Raw genomic sequence first — 14072 nt, forward strand, 5'->3', positions numbered from 1 at the left:
GTGAGTCACCGGCCGGCCCGCTGCCACCCCCCCAGCCCCCCGCTGTGGCGACAGCTGGCTCCGCCGAAATCCGTGGCGGCCACGCTCAGCCTGCCGCTGACGGGCACGGGCAGCTGCGGGGCTGCGCGTTCCCCCACCTGGGGCTGGGCTCGGCCGTGGTCCCCGGAGAGGAGCCACAGCCGCCCCGGCGTGGACGGGGTGGGGGCGCTTGGCCATGGGGCCCTCCCCGTGACGCAGGCCCAAAACTATGCGTGTCTGGCTCCCTTCCTGCTGCGCCGGGCCTCCTGGTGGGAAGCGTTTGTGTCGCCCGCCCGCCGGGAAAGCACGTGCTCCAGCCCCGCGCACTGCCCTCGGAGCTCACAGCACCACGGAGGTCAAAAAGGGTCCCTGAGCCATCCAGGGAGAGCCGGCCCCGCCTGGGGGCAGTGCGGAGAAGGCGCAACCCGGGGACAGGGGGCTGGCACCCTGGACTTGGAGCCACCGTCTCAGTTTGAAACAGCGGAAGGGGCCTCCCCGGCTGCTGTGGGTGAGCATGTGTCCTCCCGCGGGCAGTCCCCTTCTGTGCCTCGGGCCACACGCTCGCCCGAGGGGGGTCCTGGGGGGCTTGCCCTGGACTCCTGCAGAAGCCCCTCCTGGGAGAGTGCCTGTGGTTCTTCCTTCTGCCTGCCTGGCTGCTCCCACGGGAGCCGTCGGAAGGCTGAGGGATCAGGAGAACCACCATGGGAGGGTCTCGAGGGGGCAGACACGAGCTTCACAGTGTGCACTTGGGAACCGGGGCCCCGGCCGCCTCCTGGTCCACGCGTTGGGCACACCAGAGCCCCCGGGCCGGGGAGCCGTCCACAGGAAGCCTTCCTGTCCTGGGGCGGGTGACTCATTCGACAATCATGTTTCTTGAAAGAAAGGGAAAGAACCCCAGACAGAACAAAATACGATTCCTGCCAGCGAGGTCTCCACTCCGTAGACCGAGAAGTGGCACCCCGCGTGTCGGCCCCGGCCCCGGCTGTGGCCTCGCAGGAGGCTCCCGCTTGCTGGCGCCAGAGGTGAGCCCACGATTGGAGACCTCAGCTTCACTCGGAGCACTTCCAGGGCCTTCCTCGCAGGACTCAGGCTGCTGCGGCCCCTGCAGGGCCCTGTTCCACTCTGGATCCTCCTGCAAGTCCGCAGACACACGGGGGTCTGGCTCGTGGTTTCTGGAGAATGTTCCAGCAGAAAGTTGCCCACGTTTCTGAACATGGCCAAGGAGTGCGTGGTGTGCACTGGCCTGCACCATGGGCTTCCTTTTTTAAACATTTAAATTGTCAATATTTAAAAATCAGGCTGAGTGCCAACGAATTGATGCTTTTGAACTGTGGTGTTGGAGAAGACTCTTGAGAGTCCCTTGGACTGTGAGGAGATCCAACCAGTCCATCCTAAAGGAGATCAGTCCTGGGTGTTCGTTGGAAGGACTGATGCTGCAGCTACAATACTTTGGCCACCTGATGCGAAGAGCTGACTCATTGGAGAAGACCCTGATGCTGGGAAAGATTGAGGGCAGGAGGAGAAGGGGACGACAGAGGATGAGATGGCTGGATGCCATCACTGACTTGATGGAGCTGGGTTTGTGCAAGTTCCCAGAGACAGTGAAGGACAGACGAGCCTGGCGTGCTGCAGTCACGGAGTCACAGAGTCAGACACGACCGAGCGACTGAGGAGCGACACAGTCAGGTGTCTCACGTGAGAGCTCGGATCCGGCTCTGGACCGGTGCCCCTGCCTGGGTGCTGTGCTCCTTGCCGCGCCCGCTCCCCGCCCGCCACCTTGCTTTGCTCTGGGCTCTGCACCCACTCGCAAGCCGTTGAGTTTGCAGCCGTGGTTCTTATGGTCTTGAGGCTGAGGGGATGAGAGCGATTCTCTGGGGCCAAGGGCTGCCTGTCGGGTCCAAGGCCACGGGTAGAGAAACCACAAAGCTGTGACAGCTGGAGCTGAGGGGTCCTCACGGAGCCACGGGGCCCGTGGCAACGGGGGCTTCCAGGGTGCGCCCCGCGGGCAGGCCGTCTGACCTCGCCCACGAGGGGCCGTCCTTCCCCAAGGACACGTGGAGAGCAGGTGGCGGGCCCCAGAGGCTCCACTGCACAGGACCCTCACTGTGGGGTGCGGTTGTGCGTGTGCACACGTGTGTGCAAATGAGCAGTGTGAGCAGTGTGCGCGCTGCTTCCTGTGTTTCCCGGTGTCCCTTGGGTTGATGCCCTTCAGCTGCAGATGCGGGTGGGCACTGACCGCTCGTCTCAGCTGCTCCAGGGCCTTCAGCTGCAGACGCGGGTGGGCACTGACCGCTCGTCTCAGCTGCTCCAGGGCCTTCAGCTGCAGACGCGGGTGGGCACTGACCGCTCGTCTCAGCTGCTCCAGGGCCTTCAGCTGCAGACGCGGGTGGGCACTGACCGCTCGTCTCAGCTGCTCCAGGCCCTTCAGCTGCAGACGCGGGTGGGCACTGACCGCTGTCTCAGCTGCTCCAGGCCCTTCAGCTGCAGACGCTGTGGGGCACTGACCGCTCGTCTCAGCTGCTCCAGGCCCTTCAGCTGCAGACGCGGGTGGGCACTGACGCGCCGTCTCAGCTGCTCCAGGCCCTTCAGCTGCAGACGCGGGTGGGCACTGACCGCTCGTCCCAGCTGCTCCAGGCCCTTCAGCTGCAGGCGCGGTGGGCACTGACCGCTCGTCTCAGCTGCTCCAGGCCCTTCAGCTGCAGACGCTGGTGGGCACTGACCGCTCGTCTCAGCTGCTCCAGGCCCTTCAGCTGCAGACGCGGTGGGCACTGACCGCCGTCTCAGCTGCTCCAGGCCCTTCAGCTGCAGACGCGGGTGGGCACTGACCGCCGTCTCAGCTGCTCCAGGCCCTTCAGCTGCAGACGCGGGTGGGCACTGACCGCTCGTCTCAGCTGCTCCAGGCCCTTCAGCTGCAGACGCTGGGTGGGCACTGACCGCTCGCTCAGCTGCTCCAGGGCCTTCAGCTGCAGACGCGGGTGGGCACTGACCGCTCGTCTCAGCTGCTCCAGGGCCTTCAGCTGCAGACGCGGGTGGGCACTGACCGCTCGTCTCAGCTGCTCCAGGGCCTTCAGCTGCAGACGCTGGTGGGCACTGACCGCTCGTCTCAGCTGCCCAGGCCCTTCAGCTGGAGACGCCGGTGGGCACTGACCGCTCGTCTCAGCTGCTCCAGGCCCTTCAGCTGCAGACGCGGGTGGGCACTGACCGCTGCTGCTCCAGGCCCTTCAGCTGCAGATGCGGGTGGGCACTGACCGCCGTCTCAGCTGCTCCAGGCCCTTCAGCTGCAGACGCGGGTGGGCACTGACCGCTGGCTGCTCCAGGCCCTTCAGCTGCAGACGCGGTGGGCACTGACCGCCGTCTCAGCTGCTCCAGGGCCTTCAGCTGCAGACGCTGGGTGGGCACTGACCGCTCGTCTCAGCTGCTCCAGGGCCTTCAGCTGCAGACGCGGGTGGGCACTGACCGCTCGTCTCAGCTGCTCCAGGCCCTTCAGCTGGAGACGCGGGTGGGCACTGACCGCTCGTCTCAGCTGCTCCAGGGCCTTCAGCTGCAGACGCGGGTGGGCACTGACCGCTCGTCTCAGCTGCTCCAGGCCCTTCAGCTGGAGACGCGGGTGGGCACTGACCGCTCGTCTCAGCTGCTCCAGGCCCTTCAGCTGCAGACGCGGGTGGGCACTGACCGCTCGTCTCAGCTGCTCCAGGGCCTTCAGCTGCAGACGCGGGTGGGCACTGACCGGTCAGCTGCTCCAGGCCCTTCAGCTGCAGACGCGGGTGGGCACTGACCGCTCGTCTCAGCTGCTCCAGGCCCTTCAGCTGCAGACGCGGGTGGGCACTGACCGCTCGTCTCAGCTGCTCCAGGCCCTTCAGCTGCAGACGCGGGTGGGCACTGACCGCTCGTCTCAGCTGCTCCAGGCCCTTCAGCTGCAGACGCGGGTGGGCACTGACCGCTCGTCTCAGCTGCTCCAGGGCCTTCAGCTGCAGACGCGGGTGGGCACTGACCGCTCGTCTCAGCTGCTCCAGGCCCTTCAGCTGCAGACGCGGGTGGGCACTGACCGCTCGTCTCAGCTGCTCCAGGGCCTTCAGCTGCAGACGCGGGTGGGCACTGACCGCTCGTCTCAGCTGCTCCGGATGCTTCTCGGCGCCTCCATTAGAGGCCGTGAGAGCCGAGTTCCGTGGTCGTCTTCCGGGCGCACCTGGCTGCACGCTGTGGTCTGTGTTCCGGGCAGCGGGGGTGGGGCAGGGGCATCCCCGGGGGCCCTGACGCCTCCTGCGCAAAAGCTGTCCAAGAGGGCCTTGGGAGAGCGACTCCGGGCTCTGTGGGAGGTCGGCTGTGTGACTGAGGGCCCCCCTGCTGACTGGGGTGGTGGAGGTCGGGGGAGGCGTGGGGGGCTGACTCCCAGGAACCGCGGTGGTGCTGGCCCCGGAGGGTAACCCAGCCCCCTCGGAAGGCACGGCTTTCACGGTGTTGTGCGATGTATTTGAAGTGGTCTCCTTGGCAACTTGGGTATTTTTCGCTTTTGTTCTGTGATCCACCAAACTGGGGAAGTCACGGTGGGGCCTCAGGGTTCACAGGCGTCACGGGCTCAGAGCTGAAAAGCGGGCTGAGCGTCCGCAGCCTCACGCCGTGTTTCCTGCCTGTGGCCCCGGCCACCTCTGAGGGGGCGTGGTGTCTCCCCACGCCAGCCCTGCGCTGCCCCGAGCCCCCCGGGGCCCTGATTCCTCTGGAGGATGTGCTGGAGCGTCTGAGTAGATTCCTTATGCAGGCTGTTTGCTTGTTTATACGATTCAGTGCAGCGTTGGCCCACAAAGCAGACAGCCAGACAGGAAAGGACGTTTGCCCTGTGGATGTGCTGGGAAGGACCCAGGCTGCTGGACCCAGGGGCCTGGCCCAACGTGGGTCTCCAGGTGTTTCTGCAAAGGTGTTTCTCTGATGCAGTTGACACCGACATCCGCTGACCTTGAGGCCGGGCCCCCAGCTCCCCAAGGAGCGGGGAGTGTGACTGTTGGGGCCCTGCCCCTCGGGGTGGACCTGGGGCCGTGCCGGGTGCAGGCTGCCCCTGGGGCCGCTGCTGCCCAGCCCCACCTTCCGCCAGGCCTCTTTCTGCCCCCTGCTCTTCGGGTGGGTGTGGGCTGCTTTGGGGGCTGCATCCCAGGTGTGAGGGGCTGACAGGGACCCCCACCTGCACAGACGTGAGGACCGATCCTTGCACACACTGGACGCGACATTACCAACGCCTGCTGGGTGCCCGCCGGGGCTCAGCGGGCCCTGGGGCCTCTGCGGTGGGCACTCCTTGTCTCTGGGGTCTGTGTCACACCAGCCGTCTCTGAGACTGGGGGCCTGCCAACCCCTTGGACAGTGGACCCCAGCGCTCCAGGAGTGTGTTCTCTGGCGGCCAGAGCAGGCATGCGGCCGTCAACCTGGGGCCGCTTGGACACGAGGACAGAAGGCACAGCGGGTCTCCCGGGGCCTGGCCGGCAGCTGAACGTGGCGTCCGAGGTAGCCCGGCCACTCTGGGACACCCTCTAGTCACCGAAGCCCTGAAGCGCCTGGCGGCCCGAGGGGTCTTGGCCCCCGCTGACAGCGGGAGCTGCGGGGCTCCTAGCAGCGTCTGCAGGACAGAGCCCAGGGGGCTGCCCAGGGAGGGGTCTGGCAGGCGGGGCCCTGTGAGGAACATGGACCGCCCAAAGCCCTGAGACTCAGTTTACCCCCAGGAAGGCTCTGGGCGCAGGGTGGGGCCCGGCCTGGGTCTCAGTCCTCAGTCCTGACACAGCCCACCCTGTGGGTGACTCCACACGGCAGAGCCTTGGGGGCCTGCGGGCAGCTGGGCAGAGCCGGTTCCCTCCAGCCCGCTCCTGCGGCCAGGAGGCACTGCCATGGAAACCTGAGGTTGGACACGGCTCCTCTCTTTGCAAATCACTTTTTTGAACGTCCCTGACGTTGACTAGACTGCTGAGCGGCCACTTCGAAGCCACCTCTGGAGGGGTCTCTGCGTTCACCGTCATCTCGGGAACTTTTAGGGAGACCCCTGAAAGCCCCCACTGTGCTCTGGGCCGAGGCTCACTGGACTTGCGGGAGCGATGGCCACCACTGGGCCGTGTGCGGGGTGTTCACTGAGGCGTGAGCACGCCTTGCTGCAGACCCGCCCTGGTCCCGAGCAGAGATGGGGAGGCCGGGGTGGAGCCGGGTCCCAGGTTTCGGTGGGCTGTGTGCGGACGTGTGAGTGGAAGTCCTCCAAGTGGGGAAGGTGGGCGGGATGTCCAGAGGAACCTCGGGCCCAAGGCCATGGCTGGCAGGCGTTGGGGGCAGGCCGGAACCCCTGCTCTACAGACAAGGGCTTTGGATGCCCCCCGAGACCCCTTGTAAGGGCAGGGACGTTGTGTCCAATGCCCAGGTTTCTTATGAGCTGGACAACAGCGGTCCCGCCCAGGACTCCCAGCTCCTGAGGGGCCTCCTGTGGGCCTGGGGGTCTGCCTGTCCTGGACTGCCCCCCACCATGGGCCTGTCTGACAGCTCGCCCTGGCCCTCCCCCACCAGGTGATGTCCTTCGCGGCTCAGCCGCAGGGGCCCCATGGGGAGGTGCCCTAGGGCAGCCCACATCTGCGTGGTCCCACCGCGGTCGGTGCCAGACTCTCATGTCCGGGGAGAGAGCGGAGCCCGAGGTCGGTGTCGGAGCACGGCTGTCTCAGTCCAGAGGCAGCAGGAAGACACTCTCCGCTTCTGGGCTGAACCAGGAGAGTGCTTTTCCAGAAGCCCGCTGGGCTGAGTGCCGTCTGCCCACGCGTCCACCCGCCCTGCCCACTCAGCTGACTGTCCTCCCTGCCGGCTCGGTCACCAGCACCCTGAGGGCTCCCATCTGCGCTGTGTCCTTTCTGCGTCTCTGAAGGGTGGCTTCCGTTCACGGCAAAGTGGAGGGAACGTACAGAGGTCTGCCCCGCACGGCCTCCCCACCAGGCAGCCCTACCCAGCCATGGGCCTCCCTGCACGCGGCCCCGCGGCCCAGCCCAGGCACTCAGGCCTGCATTGGCCGCCACCGCATCACACGAGCGGCCTCCTTGCCGGGAAAGGCCTCACGCTGTCCCTGCCCCCCTGGCGCTCCCATGCCGGCGCCCAGCTCTTCAGCGTCCCCGGCTCCCGTTTTCCAGGTGGTCCTGTAGCTGAGATCACGGGGTCTGAGGCCCTCTCTTGCCGGTGCCTTTCACCCCGTGATCGCATGCGCGTCTCCTCCGGGGCTCTTCAGGGCTGGACGGCTCTCGTTTCTAGTTCTGAATACAGTCTGCCGTCTGGATGTCGGTGGTGTTCAGTCGCTCAGCTGTGTCTGAGTCTGGACCCCGCGGACGGCCGCACACCGGGCTCCCCTGTCCTTTGCTACTCTACGCATCTGTCACCTACGGAAGGGCATCTTGGTTGCTTCCAGCTCTTGACACTTAAGAAGGAAGCTGCTCCAAGCATCTCTGCAGATTTTTGTGGCCTCATGACTTAAGCCTCACCTCTGGGTAGATCCCGAGGAGCTCCACGCATGGCCGAATCTCAGAGGTGGGGACCCCCGGTGTGGTGCCTGCTTGCTGCTCGTGCATGCCTCTACTGACCGTCTGCGGGGCTCTCACGCCCAGATGGCACAGCCCCGTCTTGGGTGGCTCTGGTGTCCCCTGCGAGGGTCCTAATTCATCGCCCAGTGGCCTCGTCCTCTGGGGGCCCCCCTTGTATAGGCCCTAGCCTGTGCACCTCAGTCGCCCTTTCCTTGGGGAGGACAGCTCCCAGTGCCAGCTACGTGGGCACTCCTAGGCTCCAAATGACCTGACCACATCCCCTTGTGAGCCATCCCCGGCTCTACTTTCCTGGTCCTTGAGGCAGTGGCGTTCCCAGACCATAGACGTGGATCCCAAGGTCCCGTTTTCTCCCCGGCACCGGGGGGAGGGCAGAGATAAGCAGCGTGCACAAACCGTGGCCGTACAGATACCTGTTTTGGCTGAGGACGATCCCACAGACGCGCCGTCCTGGGCTAATCAGCCCGTGGGAGTGTCATCCCCCACCCCCGCCGCTGCCCGCTGGCCGGGAGGGGGGCGGCCCGAGGGCGGCTGCCCCCCCAGTCTCAGCCAGGCTGCCCTGGGCCTGCGCGCCTGGCTCCCCGTGTCTGGCAGTGGCTGGAAGCCTGCCTGTCCTGCAGATGAGGAAACTGAGGCTTGGGCGGTGCCTGGCTCTCCCCAGACGGCGGCCAGCACGCGGAGGAGCCAGGCCTGAACCGCGGGAGCCGTGCGGAGCTGGCCCAGGCTGCATCGGGGGCACTTCAGGTGGGGCTGGCACGTCATCACACCTCCCTGTACCCACACCCCATGTTCCTTCTCAGTTGCTCTTTAATTTATGGGAAGTGATGCTGGTTCCAGTTTATGGCCGTGACGTTGTTTCTTTTAAAATATATATTTGTTGAAATAAGTGCGTTTCCCTGGTGGCTCAGAGGATAAAGAATCCACTTGCAATGCAAGAGACCCCGATTCAATCCCTGGGTTGGGAAGATCCCCTGGAGAAGGGAACGGCCACCCACTCCAGTGTTCTGGCCTGGAGAATCCCAGGGACAAAGGAGCCTGGCAGTCTATAGTCCATGGGGTCATAAAGAATCAGATGCGACCGAGCGACTGACACTTTCACACTTTCTTTTTGTTTAAATAGCGTTTCCTCTCCCTGAACTTGGTGTCAGCGGGCCCTGAGCCCGCGTGCTCGCTGCAAGGCGGGCCGGGGCTCAGGTTCACCCCTGTGTACTGACAGGAGCGTGTGTCCCTTCCCTTGCCGGGCTGGACGCGCACGAGGGTTGTGACAGACTCCGGTCTGTGCCCAGCGGCTGGGAGCCTGGGCGAGGGCGTCTCTCTCCCTGGATGCTGTCTGCCCAGCCCCTAACCCTGACCCCCTGGGGCTGCGCCTCGGGCACTGACCCGTCTGCTCTGTCGCCCCAGAGTTCTGGGGGTGCCTGTGTCTGCCGGTCCTCGCTCGTCAGTTTTCTTAGTCCTTAAGCAGTATCCGACTCATAAGCCAGAAGCCTGGGTGACGGCCTGCAGGATCTGGGGGTCCCTCAGGGGGCGAGGCTGCCCTCCCTGCCTCGCTGGGCGCAGCCCCCATGGCTGGAACCGCGACTCCCGACGGCCATCACCTGCACTGTTGGGGGCTCTGGGCTGGGCTCGGGGGCAGTTTTGGGGAGCGGGAAGCCCGAGGCACTGCTTCAACGAGCGCGTCCCCCTCAACCTTGGCATGCGTGCCCATTGTCGAAACCAGAGTTGATTTGGGTTTTGCCTCTGTAGAAAAATTTTAAAGTGAAAAATGTTTTAAGGAAAATGGGTCTCTTATAATAACCCCATCTCCCCCAGGCTCTGGCAGGGACATTTTTATCGTATGTCCTCCCGGGCTGACTCCTATGTGACCTGGTTTATTTTTAGAGCTGGGCTAGAATCAATGAGTGAGAAGTTTGGGGAATATGATCTGGATCCTGGCAAGTATGTTTTTCCAGCCCCCGTAGTTCCGGTGCTCAGTCCCTGGAGGACGTCTGTGCTGCCTTCTCTGCCGTCTGGGAAAGGAGCTCGGACAGGCTGGCTGCTCCGGGCCCGCGATGGTCTCTCTGGGGTGGGAAGAGCCAGGCGTGTGCTGGGCACGCCGGGGCCCGTGTCGTGGGAACGCCGGGCCCTGCTGGCCGAGGCCCCACCCTTTCCGAGTCCATCTGCGCGTTTCCCTCGCTCCCGCCCCCGGCTTGCTGGTTGTGCCTTCCCAGGACAGGGACCGCCTGCCTTTGCATCAGGGCCTGGGGGTGGCGGCTGGTCAGCCTTGGCTGCTGGAACGGAGACCCCCGGGGCTGCTGCGGAGCTTCCCTGCCTCGTTAAGCAGTGACCCAGGGTCGTCACAGGCACCCTGGGGCGTGTGGCCCTGTCCCGTGGCCCAGCCGTCCTGGCACCTGTGGCAGACATTCCCTGGTGGAGGCGGGGCTGCGGTGGTGGGAAGAGAGTTGGTGCAGCGCACGCCCCGCCGGGGACACGCGGTCCGTGGCCACGTGCCTGCAGCCCGGACGTGTGAGGACCTGGTGGGGGCAGGCCTGTCCCCTGTCGGTCCTGCTCGTTCAGGGCTCCTCCGAGGGCCCTCCTGTGTGTCCATGCTCACACCGTCCAGCATGGAGGGTCTGTTATGACCTCAGTCTTCTGAGCCTCCACGTCAAGGCCCTGGTGGGAAAGCTCTGTCCATCTGTCCCAGTGGAAACCGATTTCATCTCATCAGCCTACGTGGAACATAAGACGGGCTGGTCCATGCATGACCGGGAGAGATGCTGTAGTGACCATGGGGGACTCGCGGGTTCCAGAGAAGACAGGAATCCGGGAGGGGTCCACACGAGGTTGGGGGGCTGCATGGGGGGAGACGGTTGAGAAACAGAACGGTGGCCAAGCTGAGCCCATCCCTGTTTTCTGTGCCCCAGACCTCACACCTGTCCCGAGTGGGCAGGGCAGAACGTGGGGAGGGGAGCCAATCACTTTGGCTGCAGGTGAACTCATGACCTGCTCTGACCAGTGAGGTGTGAGGGGATGGTGCCCGGAGCTTCCAGAAGGGTTTCTTATGGATGGCATGGGGGAGGCATTTGGCGACTCCTGGAACCGTGGCAGCCATGGATGCACCATGAGGGTCCGACTGAGCCCACCAAACAGGAGGCAAGGCCAAGCCTAGGTGCACACACGCCTGCGGGCCTCTGAGTCGGCCAGCCCTGAAAGCCCTCCTGCATCTTCTGGTTTGGGGACAGTGGTTGCCCTTAGTAGCCTTCAGACACATTGAGTTGGGTTTTCCTTGTTTGGGGCTTGAAGCCTCCTGGGTGCTCTAAGCCTTGAGTAAACCAGGAAACTTCAGATCCATCCCTGGGGTCCTGATGAGGACAATGATCCAGCTGTAAAGTGGAAAATTGTCTAAAATGGGAACGTAAGTTGTATAAGTGAAAAGGCATGAGTGTAAATGATAATTAGCTAAATGCAGCATTGTCTCCAGAGAGTCGCTGCAGTCCCTGTGGGGTTGTCAGCCCTGCACTGACTGCCCTCCCATCCAGGGGAGCAGGTCTCTGCTCCTCTCCGTGGCATCAGCGCGAGACCATGTGTCCTGCAGGCCCTGCCCCTCAGCCCGTCTGGCCCAGGGAGCACTCCCGGGTGGGTGGAGAAGCCTGCTGCTTCCAGGTCCCTCTGTCCGTTCACCAGCGTCGTAAGCACCCCAGACACCTGGGAGCCGAGAGGCCCTAGGGTCGGAGGGGGCCCAGCATGGGGCTGCCCAGGGCCGGAGGTCCCAGGCCTGGCGGGCGTGGGCAGGGTCTTCTGATTGTGTCTCTCGCAGCCCAGGCAGAGGGGTTCACTCGTTAACCCGGCTTCGGCCGGGCCGGCACGCATGTTTCTGGGTCCTGGTGAGCCAAGTCCACAGGGAGACAGACTGCGCTTGTCTGTGTGGCCGGGGTGTTGGCACTGGCTGTCCAGACTGGGGACACGCATGAGCAGCGGGTAGCCGAGGGCCCGGTGGGCACGAGAGGACCCCGGTGCCACAGGAACCCTGTCCTGGGGCCCCAGCTGCTCGGCTGTGATGCGGACGTGCCCTGCTGGGGGCCAGCATGGATACAGAGGGCGCAGTGCCCGTCTGTGTGGCTCAGAGCTGCTGGAGGCTGTGCAGGCCGGTGGGGCGGCTGGGGAGGCCTCGCTCTGACTCCTCAGGTGCGTGGGGAAGACACCAGTTTGGGCGAGGCTCCAGCCGCCGACCCCAGGTGACAGGCCAGGGTCTCTGCCTTTGGAAGTCCCCGGGGCGGCCGCAGCTGCCGAAGCTCCCATCACTCAGTGGGGGGAGTGCGACCCCCAGGCCACACTGCTCCTGTCCTTGAGACTTAGGCCAAGGTTGGCTGGGAGGAGTGCTGCCCAGGAGATGGCCCTAGATTCTGCCGGTGCCCGGCCCTGGGGGTGGCCTGGGTGTGCCCTGTGCCGAGCACGGCTCCCGGCGCCCGCACCTTGCTCCAGGTCGGGGCGTGCGGAGCTGGCAGGAGGGGGGTGTGGACAGCACGCTCAGGGGTGAGCCCAGGAACCCCCGCCCTGGCCTGCTGGGCCCTGGCTGGCCGACCCCCACGCGCCCTTGGCTTCCGCAGGGCACGGCTTCCGTCCTGCAGCGTCGGTCCCCCAGCGAGGAGTACGTGGAGGTCGGGCGCCTTGGGCCCTCTGACTACTTTGGTGAGTGCGGGGCTCTGTCCTCGGCGGGGGGTGGCTGGCTTGCGGGGCCCCAGCAGGGCCTGGGCGGGGCCGTGGGAGTCCCGGGAGGCCTGGGCGCCGTCCCCCTGGGGAGGGCACCCCGATGCCCGCAGCCCTGACGCCCCTCGCCCTCAGGGGAGATCGCGCTTCTCCTGAATCGGCCCCGGGCGGCCACGGTGGTGGCGCGGGGGCCCCTCAAGTGCGTGAAGCTGGACCGGCCCCGCTTTGAGCGTGTGCTGGGGCCCTGCTCCGAGATCCTCAAGAGGAACATCCAGCGCTACAACAGCTTCATCTCGCTCACCGTCTGAGCGCCCTCCCGCCCTCCGGGAATAAACGCGGTGCCTCCCGGAAGGCAGCCCTCTGCCCGCCTGCCTGCCTGGTCTCCCCTCGCGGCCCCTCTCAGGGAGCCCACCCCACTCCCCCATCTCCTGGGACGCAGGCAGCTCCCCAGCCCAGGCCTGGTAACATGATGCCGCTGGGCTGCAGTTGGTCTGGGGCGATGACGTCCCTGTTCTTGGAGCTGGAAGCTGAGGCTGCAAAGCTCAGGCCCCTCCCTCAGACGTGTGCCTCCCCCGGGCGCCCCAAGATGCCAGGGCTGGGGATGCTCTGGTGGCTTCAGCCAGGCTTGGCCTTGGGGCAGGGTGCGGAGCAGTGAACTTCCCCTTTCCTGGAAAGCCCGGCACAATGGCCGGTTTGCCTGACCATCAGGGCGGGGGCCGCCTCGCTGGGCTGGGATGCCCAGCAGGGAAGGCCCCGCTGTTTGAGTCTGGGGCTTCCCTGGGCACGGGAGCCCTGCCCCCTGGGTCAGGAGGAGCCCCTTTGCCCCCACTGTTCCACAAAGCAGCCTCTTGGAGACTTGGAGGGAGTGCAGGGACCTTCTGAGCATGCTCTGGATGCAGCTGTGAGCCACCCTCCCGCAGACAGGCCTCCGTTATCGGGAGCATCGCCCTAGGAAGGCAGGTATCCGAGCCTCTCCCCAAGCAGGAGCGTGCGCCAGGCCAGCCCGTGGCCCGCACACCTAGGTCATCCATCGATTGACTGCCCCCCGGAAGTGCCGCCAGGCCTGCTCTCAGCCGAGCTGGAGCGGCTGGGGCCTGTGCGCATGGGACTCCCAGTGACCTGAAGTACCAGCGAAACAGCGTGGTTACCCCGCTTGGCTCCCGCCCGTGCGGCCCAGGGAGGCTGCCCGGTCTGAGGGGACCCCTGCCTTTGCCTCTGAGTGTTTCTGTGATGTGTGGACCCCACCTGTTTATCACGATGTTCTGAATGCTGCATGCGCTATTAAATGTGCAGTGAAATGCATCTTCCTGACTCCGGGTTTTGGTCTAAAATTTTTAGAGAAGATTTTCTTCCTTTTGTTTGTCTCTATTGTGGTCAAATAGTCATAAAACTTAGCGTCTTAACCATCTGTAACTTCAGGGGCGTTAAGCGCATTCGTACAGTTGCTCAGCCGTCGCCACCCTCCGTCTCAAGAACGTTCTCACCTTCCCAGACTGAGACCCTGTCCCCATGGACGTTGACGCCCCTCCCCCAGCCCAGCCTCCTCCTCTCTGTCACCGTGGCCCTGACTCCTCCGGGGACCTCAGAACTGGGGTCAGACACTGTCTGTCCTTCCGTGTCTGGCTCATTTCATGGCTATGTCCTCAAGGTTCATGCGTGGTGGAGCCGGGTCAGCATTTCCTTCCTTCTTAAGGTTGAATCATAGCCCGTGTGAGCGTGTAGCACGTCTCGTCTCCATTCACCCACTGACGGCGATGGTCCCTGGGGCTTTCAGCCGCCTGTCACCGTCATAGCTGACGAGCTGGCTGCGGCCCCCAGGGGGCGGGGTGCTGG

General features: G+C 64.9%; 1 protein-coding gene across 2 annotated transcripts in view; it reads left to right on the forward strand.

The window, feature by feature from the left end:
* The window catches only part of PRKAR1B (protein kinase cAMP-dependent type I regulatory subunit beta), a 75731-nt gene extending 62172 nt beyond the window's left edge, over nucleotides 1-13559 (forward strand). For both annotated transcript variants that reach the window (XM_070362440.1, XM_070362441.1), the window contains exons 10-11: nucleotides 12140-12221; nucleotides 12375-13559. In XM_070362440.1, the coding sequence (XP_070218541.1) occupies nucleotides 12140-12221; nucleotides 12375-12547 (255 nt within the window). In that variant the 3' untranslated portion in view covers nucleotides 12548-13559. The remainder of the gene's footprint in view (nucleotides 1-12139; nucleotides 12222-12374) is intronic.
* The last annotated feature ends 513 nt before the right edge of the window (nucleotides 13560-14072 follow it).

Source organism: Bos mutus, chromosome 25 (genome assembly GCF_027580195.1).
Source record: "Bos mutus isolate GX-2022 chromosome 25, NWIPB_WYAK_1.1, whole genome shotgun sequence".
NCBI lineage: Eukaryota > Metazoa > Chordata > Mammalia > Artiodactyla > Bovidae > Bos > Bos mutus.